At 42.2% G+C, this 9755-nt stretch overlaps 1 protein-coding gene across 1 annotated transcript; it reads right to left on the reverse strand.

The window, feature by feature from the left end:
* Positions 1–1849: 1849 nt before the first annotated feature.
* LOC147896809 (protein ASPARTIC PROTEASE IN GUARD CELL 2-like) lies at positions 1850–9237 on the reverse strand. Its single transcript, XM_087381155.1, has 3 exons — positions 8562–9237; positions 1954–2333; positions 1850–1858 (listed from the first exon to the last, which is right to left on the reverse strand). The coding sequence occupies exons 1-3, from the start codon at positions 9235–9237 to the stop codon at positions 1850–1852; spliced, it is 1065 nt and encodes a 354-aa protein (XP_087237281.1).
* Between the last annotated feature and the right edge of the window lie 518 nt (positions 9238–9755).

The following is a 9755-nucleotide window of genomic DNA, read 5'->3' on the forward strand; positions in this document are numbered from 1 at the left end:
TGAATATCCACTCTACCAAGATGTCTTGACTAACTAAACCTCTCTTTCTCTCTTTAGACATGAGTTAAAGAAATTATATCCTCATGCTACACTAACAAGTAATCTCACCATGTATTCTTTGACGATCAAGGATCCATGGATAGGTCACAAATGCCTCACTAGTGCCACATGAGAAGGTATGTGGTCCATGAGGAGGTTTGGAATGAATGTGGGATGGAGCCTTGGATTTGTAACATCGCAAACCATAGCTATACCATTTTGATGAGTAGGGACAGTTGATTCATAAAGCGATCACCTACTTTGGATGCACTTGAGAAGCTAGATTTATGGAGAGACCTACCCTCTATAACCTACGGTTAATCAACATAACTAAACTCTTTGAAAGATGAAAAAAAAAAAGAAAAGGCACATAAAATTGATGGAAACATCTAGATACAATCACTATGGAGAAACCTATGACACTTCCACCAAAACAATCAAACACAAAGAAATGCCAATTTAAAACCGTAAAGAAAATCTAGGAAATGTGTAAACATAACAAAAAAGATAGACCGGATAGCCCAATGAATACGACCACTTACTTCCGTTATTCGGCTGGTTCACATGTAAAGACATGGGAGAGAAAAAGAACCAATATAGCTAGAGGAATTCTTCAAAATGTTGCTTTCTTTGACTTGGCCTAAAGCTACACAAGATCCAACTTTAAAAATGTACTTCCAAAACCCAAGGGGGGATAGTAGGAGGGTGGGAGAGAAGGTGAATTTAAAGTAGAGCAAAAGGAGTGTCAAAATGAAGAATGAACATTGTGATTTTGAGAATCATAGTTTTATCCACGAATTGTTGATATTTTTGTTGATATTCCATCAACATTTTCATGGATTACCAATGAAAATACTAATGGTATATAAATTAGGATTAGGTCTACGTTTATTAATGTTTCAAGATAAAAGTACCAACAAAATATTGATGCTATATATTTTGATGATCCATTATTTGGACTCCAAAATCTATTATAATTCCCAAAAGTGTGGCCAAAGAAATGCCAAAAAATAGGGCCACTTTTGTAGCATTAGTAGGCTAAATAACCATTTCAAGGTACCTACAAGACCTCTTAGCAATGTTAGCATGAACAACACAATTGACTCAACACAAATCTATGTAACTTGTGGAAGCCAATGCAAGGTTGAATTATTCCTTCCCATAGCCAACCATACTTGCAACTATACTTATAGGAAAAGTCTAGTCATCAAATGTTGAATATGGGTCTCACCACCTTGTAGGTGTTGATGTTCATGTATGCAAATTCTCTAGGCTGGATATTTTAAAAAATCATATACTTACAAGACGTAATGTAATGTATTATGTCCCTCTAGTCCAGAGGTGTATATTTAATTGTCATTAAATTTACATATTTTTGTGACATATCCCCATGCATTAAAAATGAACTCGTGATGCCTACGCAAACAAGGGAGTATTTGATTGTTATGATCTACATGGTCACTCAAAAAAGTTGACTTACAATTACTTAGGGTATTTCCGATGAATGAAGTATAACAAAATTGGAAAATTGTGAATTTGAAAATCAAGGCATAAGCTTCCATCCCACAAGACAAGAGGAAAGTTGCCTTATGCATTTTGCACCTGCTAAAGGCATGCTAGGATAATAGAGGTTTATGCCTATTACATATTAGGATGACAGGGGATTTTATTGCTCCATCATGTTTAAATGAGATGATTCAAGATCAACCAAGATTTAACAATATGCCATTTCTTCAAGGAACTTTTTAGTTAGCACATTTGGGTTTGCCAACCAAAGGTCCTAGCTTGGTTGTCAATGATAATTTGAGTATTAAGAAGGCTGATAGATCCAATAACCAAGCCATTGTCTAAGTTATCATAATTTTCAAGGAAAGGCCAACACATTCGTCTATAACCCTTTTTAGAAGTATATACCAAAGCCCTTGCATTCACACTTAACTGAAAAGCATTCCCATCACGAAATTGTATGCCCATGGTTGGTAAGGTGACATCATTTGGGTAAAACCAGCAAGTTTCCAAGTCTGTAGGTCCAGGAGTTTGGCCATCATCAGGGTCTCCAAGAAGTGGTTTCATTGCAAATCTCCATGCATCTCTAACCGGATAAAATGCATCCGTGATCATGGATGACAACATATCTGCTGAGTCCACTATTGCCCCACCCTTACCATTTGCACCTATATCAAATATTCCTATGGGGATGTTCACATTTTGACCATTCACAACAAAATCAACCACATCCACATAGTATTGTGGTACAGGACCATCGTTTCGAAGGGTAGTTTTGAAATATGCATCTGTTGCAAAACAAACATAGTGGTTAGTCAAAGTTAATGTAGGAGTGTGCATGGCTAAGATACATACCCGGGGGGGTCACTAAGAAATATCTAAGATAGCACGTGTGATCAACGGAAGGGTTTTTTCATATTTATGGAGTTACATAAAATATACATACATAAGGGTTTTTTAATGCAAAAAGTGAAAATTCTCATACATAAGGGATACTTTAATCACCTCAAAATTTACAGAAGGGTTGTATATAGGTTATTAAAATCCGTAGTATGGTGTTTTTCTAATAGCCCTTGATCACACGTGCTATATGGGGTTTTTACACAATGGCCCCCCCGGGGATACATACAATAGAGGCGAGAATGTGGAAAGATATAAGGCAACTAGGAAATGATATGCAAAGCTACAAGTTGAATGAAAAAGGAAAAACTCAAATCTTATTGCTCTATATGTAAAATGAAAAAAACATAAAAATATATATATCCTCTTCCACTTGAGGCATGAACCCATCTAGACACTAAATTATTGACATTAGAAAGATTAACAAAGGAAAATCTACCAAAATGACCTATAATCTAACTCAAAAATTCACCATCATTTCATTGATTGTCTCTTGTACCTAATTTCTAACACTGCCATCCTACAAACAACCCATTTGTTTACAAATTCCACTTTTTTAGTCTTTACCAAAATATTTAATTAAAAAATCAGCTAACATCACCTTCTTAATATTCTCCAAGTCCTCTCCTTTAGTATTGTATTCAAATGGTATTACCTAGAGGAAGTAAACTAGGGCAAACTTGAGCATTAGCTTCTCCCTAAGGATGTTAATACACTTGTCCATGAGTCTAATAAGTGATGGATAATATAGGATCTATTCCTCTATTAGGGAGATAACCCAATGCACGTGCTTGAGAAGCTAAATCTTATATCTATTCATGAAGAAATCATCATAGCTACAAACCAAATTTTTTGAGTTTGCGACAAAAGAAACAACATCCCTTGCTACATTCTTTAAATCCCATGGGAATGAATTCAATATTTTTTTATCCAAAACTTGGATTTGTTTTCAGTTGGTACATGAAACATAGCCCTGCATCCAAAAATTATAAAATCTGATACATGTATTTTGTCACTAAAAATTCTTTCTTCTAGAGTTTGTCCAAAGGACACAATCAATGATGACAATCAATAATCTAGGAATTGACCATTATTGTTGCTTGAGCCTAAAGTTTGGGCACCAATAAATCATTCCTCTCAATGTCCTAGTCACACACTCAACCACCCCATTTTCTTAGTTATACACTTAGCAAATCATTCCTCTCCAGTATGTTTGAAGTAGATGGTAAGTAGTATATAGGTTTAAAGAGTTTTCAACGTACTACCTACAGTTCATATAATTGACCTTTATTCCATGCTCATATAATCAATGATGCCTTTTCATCACAAAGCATATATCTCCCTTGTGAGAAGGCTTTGACATAGCCTTGATAAAATTTTGACTGATGAATACAAGATTCTTCTTCATCCTTGGAACAAACATAAGATGATGCAAAACAACCATCGTTTGATCTTGTAAAGTGATGTGGATTTACCCTAATTTGGATGTTATAATCTCTGATTTGAAGTAAGTCTAGACACCACAAATGATTGGTATTCATGCATAAGTGACATGTGGTAGGTGGCACCAAAGTCTAGAAGTTAATTCTAAGGTCTTCCTTGGATTTACAAGCATCTTTGGTGGTCATTAACTTCTCCTTTGGTTCATTTAATTTATTTCCCTTCATCTGCTGACAATCCATGGCATGGTGAAGTTCACACTCAAAATAATGGATCATGTTTAGGTCATGCTTTATGAAGGAATTTATACCAAGTACATTGAACTTTTTCCATATTGTGAGGAGCCCACTTGCTCCCATCGAAAAAAATATGGCAAGTCCCTACTTGTACTTACTTTTCCTTATCTCCTCCTCTAGTCTCAACTAGTATCCAAGACATGACATCCTCTCAAGCCATGCCATCAATCGAATCCTCAAGTGTTACCATAATCATCATAAAATACAAACGACAAACTATTGAGTATTTGCAAAGATTTGATCTTATCGTAGCTATTCATCATTCATAAATAGAACCTTTTCTATATGCTTCAGCATTATATCACCTTTAATCATTCTAGATTTTGCTAATTGCATTTTCAATTGTCTCATCCCTACGGTAGGTTTCCTCTCATGAATGGCGACAAGCTTACTTCGTCTTCGTCCAAAATGCCAAAATCTTCCTTATTCATAACAACTTGGTATCCTGACTACGTGAATCGCCATGATCAGCCTCCTTCTTTTGCAAGGGCAACCTTATGTTCCCATATATAATCTCCTATAGGCCATATTTTGCAAATGCATCTTGATGCGCCATTTGCACATTTGCTTCCACTTTGACTAAAGCTAGTCATGATTTGAGTAACTAAAAACAAGAAAAGAGATAATAGCAACGAATATCTAGGCATGATCTAAAACCTACTTTGATGCTATGAAGGAACAAGGTGAATACTATTTAAAAGGTCTACCCAAAACAAATAGGGAGGTGAAGAAGGGATGAAGGCGAGGCTAAGGAGGGGTGGTGGAACAAAAGGAGGTGAGGGAAGAAGCTCAAAGAGAGAGAGAGAGAGAGAGAGAGAGCGAGAGAGAGAGAGAGATAGAGAGAGAGGGGGGGGCAGTCTCAGTCCACTCCTCCTCCTTCACCATCCTCAGCATCGACTAAGGGCTGAGGGCTCTTATACCTCTAGGGGAGTAGCTCTACAAGGTCCGGCTTCGACACCATAAGTAAGGAGAAATCCTTGCCCTACATTGAGTCAAGGGGCAGCAACCCTTTGGCATGTCCACATGATCCACCTAGGGGGAGCAGCCCATAGCATGTATGGATCCCCACCCATGGCTCTTGAAGTGGGTGTTGGGGCAAAGGACCAAGGAGGAAAGGCAGCTTTGAAAGAGGCGGCTGATTGTTTGAAGCCACGGAGACTAATTCCCTCCATTTTTCATCAACATTCAATCAAGGGATTTCGAATTCACTCAGACCTGACCAGAGAGCAGCTTAGCAAGGGATATGAACAAAGAGCTGAGAGATCCATGAGGGCCCTGAGTGTTGTGAGGATTTTCTTCTGCATCTGAGAGATGCTTCTCATGTAACACCACCCTGTGAGGCATTTTTCCCATAGGGCTCTCTTCCTTTTGGATAATAAAATCGGCTTCTATCTCCCGCTGTCCATCTGTGTTTGAATTCATGAGTTAAGCATTGAGGTAGCTAGGTGGACGTTCAACGTTCTCCCCTCCTTTCAATTTGTTTTCTATACACGGGAGTTTTGAGAGCTCTCATCCGATCCAGAGCTCCCTCTTGGATTGAGGAAAGAGCTCCTCAATTGGCAGCTTGCTTGGACCAGTGTGGGAGACGCACGGTGCGTTGAAGTTCTGGCTCAAGAAGTATTTTCGTCGTTGTAGAGTGTGTAGCGCTCCATCCACTCAACCGTTCGCTCGGCTCAGGTTCTTGTGGAGGCCTAAAGACCCTCCTAAGTATCTCCTGTGTAAAGGCCCAGGGTCTGCTTCGATCGGACGAGGAAGAACTAGCCTACTGAGCTCCCGTGCGTCGACGGAAGTCTCCAACGGAACTGCAGTTCTGTCATGCTTAAGCTTAGAAGGCTTCAAGTAGGAGCTATAAAGCTCTACTCTTCCAGCCCCTTGGTACAGAGCTTCGCCCAAACAGTAGGATCATGAGCCCGAGCTTAGCCCAAGCTCATGATATAGGCATTGCATCAGAGAAGTTGCACGACATCGGTGGAGATCTTGAAGATGGACGAAAACCCGACGACGGAATCGGACGGAGCTCCGCATTCAAGCTCTCAAGGATCCTCGTGGTCGTTTGAGCGCTCCACCCTCTGCACCCAATCTTCTCCAAGCTCCCCTTGAACCGCAGAAGGTTTGTGACATGCCAGAGAAGCCATTCGATGTGTGCATGGTGGAGGGGAAGCCATTGAAGCTCTCTGGCGCTTAGCTTAGAATATAAGCTTATGGAGAGATGTGGGTCTCGAGCAAGGCCACGGCCTCGGTAGTTAGCTGGGCCAAGAGGTAGGTCGAGCATCCAAAAGGGGGTAGCGGGTTCGATTCTAGGCATGCAAGACAGCGAGGGGTGGACCCCCTTTTACTACTTCGAACCACCGGTTTCAAGCGTATGGTCTACTAGCTCGTGTAACCACAGAGCCTGTGGCTAGCCTTGCAGTTAGCTCTGCACGTACAAACAGGGTGGTGGTGGTTTGCCTTCGACCAAGGACTCCTTATACAGTTGTGGTTCTAGCTTGATATAGAGCACCCATGTGCAGGCCCCGTAACCCCAATTCGAAGGTCCATCCCTTCCTGGCTAAGTCTGTAGCCCTTGCACTCTCTCACCTCTTGTAGATAGGCCCATAGAGTAGGCTTCTTGCTGCTCCTGAACTGCTAGACTGCTCCTTTCTACCCTGGAACTGCTAGCTGCTGGATATAAAAAGGGGACCTGTGTACTGCATACAAACCTTGGCAGGGGCTGCCCACCTAGGCTGATTCACAGGTAGTAAGGTGGAGGACTCACTAGACGGAAAGTCTACAAACGCTCGAGGTGGAGCACGCGGGCTTGAGTCTAGAGATAACTGGTAGATGGTAAGATCAGAGGACCACACCATTGGTGGGACTCTGGATTTATCTCTTTTGTATTGTGTCCATAGTTTAGGACGGAAATATATTAGTTTTGGTGTCTTCTATATCTAGCTGGTTCATTGTCTATTGATGAGTTTGCACATCTATGTGATGCACATTAAGTAAAGAAGTTTGCGATTCCACACCCACACGCACACTGTGTGAGCTCCTTGGCATTACTATCAGTCTTCCGATGTGTGTACCCTCTGTTGGGTCATTTTTAACATGGTATCAGAGCCCAATTAGGAGGCTCACAAGTGTGGGAGCCTGAAGGGAGGGACCTTGCTGAAGGACGACCCTGATTCAGAAGCTCTTGGGAATCGAGTTTCATGATTGGAGGATTGTGCCCTTGTGAGAAGGAGGGTGATTCAGGTTCAGTCAGGTGCGTTCAGAGTTCTAGTTTACTAAAATTGAGTTTGGTTGACTTTGTTGTGTGGTATAAACAGTAGAGATGTCGACCTCAACAGCCTCTTCAGCCCCTACTTTCCCTTCCTCCTTCCCTAGTTTTCTTTCATTCACTATCCCTAACTTTGGAGAGTCTGGGAAACTAGACGGGACCAACTACCCGATCTAGAAAGTGAAGATCCGGAGTTATTTAGTGGCTCGAAAGTTATGGAAGCTGACCACGGGAGTGGAGTCGAAGTCGGAGGACATGGTGGACAGGAAAGGGGAGATAGTCATGGCAATAGGGGACCAACCTAGGGAGCAAAGGAAAAGTGAAAAAATTTTGAGGTGAGAACTTTGCCCTTGTGAGAGGGGGGAGGTGAAGGAAGAAGCTTAAAGAGAGAGAGAGAGAGAGAGAGAGAGAGAGAGAGAGAGAGAGAGAGAGGTTGTTGTGCATAATTACCTCATTTATTGTTATTGATGCTCCAAACAAAGTTTTCGAAGGTGGATACCATGAAAAACAATTTTCTCTTTGGAAAAGACGAAAAATTTACTAAGACCTATGTTAAAGGGTACGCCAAAAAGGAGGCAACAAGGAAATGATATGCAAAGGCACAAGCTCAAAAACTTAGACTTAATTTCTTATATATAAACATGGAATAAAAATAAGAAGTGGAACTTGGTCCAATCCCAAAATAAAGAAGTTAATAACATAAATTCCTAAGGAAGCTGCAAAGCCCAATGGTAGGGCTGCAAGTCTACTAGTGTGGCAGCCCTCTTTCGATCCCCTTGGGGAGTAGAGGCAGGGCAGGGTGCCCCTCGATAGCCTGGGTGAGTTCCAAAAAAAAAACATAAAATCCTAATTTTCCCATTCGCAAACAAGAGAAATAATACTATACCGATATCCTAATCCGCTAAGGAAGAACGTAACATGCAATTATATAGTCTTCCATCTCGAGGCACGATCAATTTCACCGCCATTAATTTTAATGGGTTGTGTCTTGAGTCATGAACCAGTCTAATACAGAATCACCGGCGCCGTCTGGTCATCAAATTTAACAAAGGCAAGTCTACCAAAAAACCCTACAGTGCTGAACATAAATCTATGCTAGATGAAGCGTGAGAGATGAACTGTACTTGGAATAGCACCATCGCCGAAGGCGAACCAACCTGCGGCCCAGGGGGTAGCGATGGAGCCAAAGCAGAAGGAGAAGGCAGGACGCCAGCCAAAGGATTTGGAGAAAAACTCTGGCCATGACAACGATCTCCCGAAGCCCAAGCCAAGATTTCCCGACGAGCTGGTGGGATTAGCCACGGTGTTGGAAGTTCCACAGCCAAAGCCCACGTTAGTGATGCCGACCGTGGAGCCCCCCGGTTGCCCATCCCAGAAGTTGAATTGTTCTCTACAGACAGCTCCTTCGGACGTTGCGTCATCGAGGTAGCTGACCTTGTAGGTACAGCTCTTAGCATCGGCGTTCGCCTTTATGTCCTGCGCATTTTGCACGGCGTCGGAAAACGAGTCGCCCTGTACGGTCCGCGAGAACGTGCCGGACTTGGAGGGGTTGAAGACAGGGTACGCCTGGCTGTAGCATGGCTGGCAAGGTTTGCACTGCATCCAGGTAAAGTCACTGCCCGTATCGACGAGTAGAATGATGGTTTGGCCGCTATCGGCAGCGGTGAGGAGCACATAGTACTCGGAGAAAGCGCCGCCGTTGCGATACTCTGTGACAACTTGGCCCCAGGGGATATTGGCCGGGACGTCGAGAGATTTGTTAGAAGTCCTGAAGCGGCGAGCAGCGGCCAGGCGGTCCATGCGAAGCTCCCAAACGCAGGAGTCGTTGCAGTTGGGGGGACGCAAAGGCGAGTGAGGGTGGAAGATATGGTTAACAGTCAGTCGTGGGAAGGTGATGGCATTGGAATTAGTCGCCGCATGTAAATCCTTTGCTCCATGTACAAAGGATATAATACAAGCTTCTGGCAGCAGGACCGACAGCAGTGGTGGGATGAGGGAGACGAAGTGCAGGACTGGAGCCGTGCTTTGGCTTGTGATTTCTTTGCTGCAGGCAGGAGAGAAGCAGAATTTCGATTAATAAGGGAGAGCTTTTTCTCGGATTGTCCAGCGTCTAAAATTTTGTCTTGGAGTGTCTCCTTGTCATATTGTTACTCCCAAGCCAAGTGCTTGTTATATTATTTTTGGCCTGCCATATATGGAGGCCTAAGTAAAGTCTATGGCATTTGAGAAAGCTCATTTTTTAAAGGGATTCATCAACTCTTCAAACTCTCTCTCTCTTTCTCCCTCTCTCATTGCTAATTTCTTGGGATTCTTAAATC

Source organism: Dipteris shenzhenensis, chromosome 11, assembly GCF_047967505.1.
Source record: "Dipteris shenzhenensis isolate YYH24624 ecotype China chromosome 11, Dip_SZ_1.0, whole genome shotgun sequence".
In the NCBI taxonomy this organism is placed as follows: Eukaryota; Viridiplantae; Streptophyta; class Polypodiopsida; order Gleicheniales; family Dipteridaceae; genus Dipteris; species Dipteris shenzhenensis.

Excerpts from the sequence above, each read along its gene's own strand:
- LOC147896809 (XM_087381155.1), bottom strand. The coding sequence starts at position 9,237 with ATGGACCGCCTGGCCGCTGCTCGCCGCTTCAGGACTTCTAACAAATCT. Across the intron at positions 2,334-8,561 it reads CGGCGATGGTGCTATTCCAA|ATGCATATTTCAAAACTACC; the intron begins GTACAGTTCATC and ends GTTTTGCAACAG.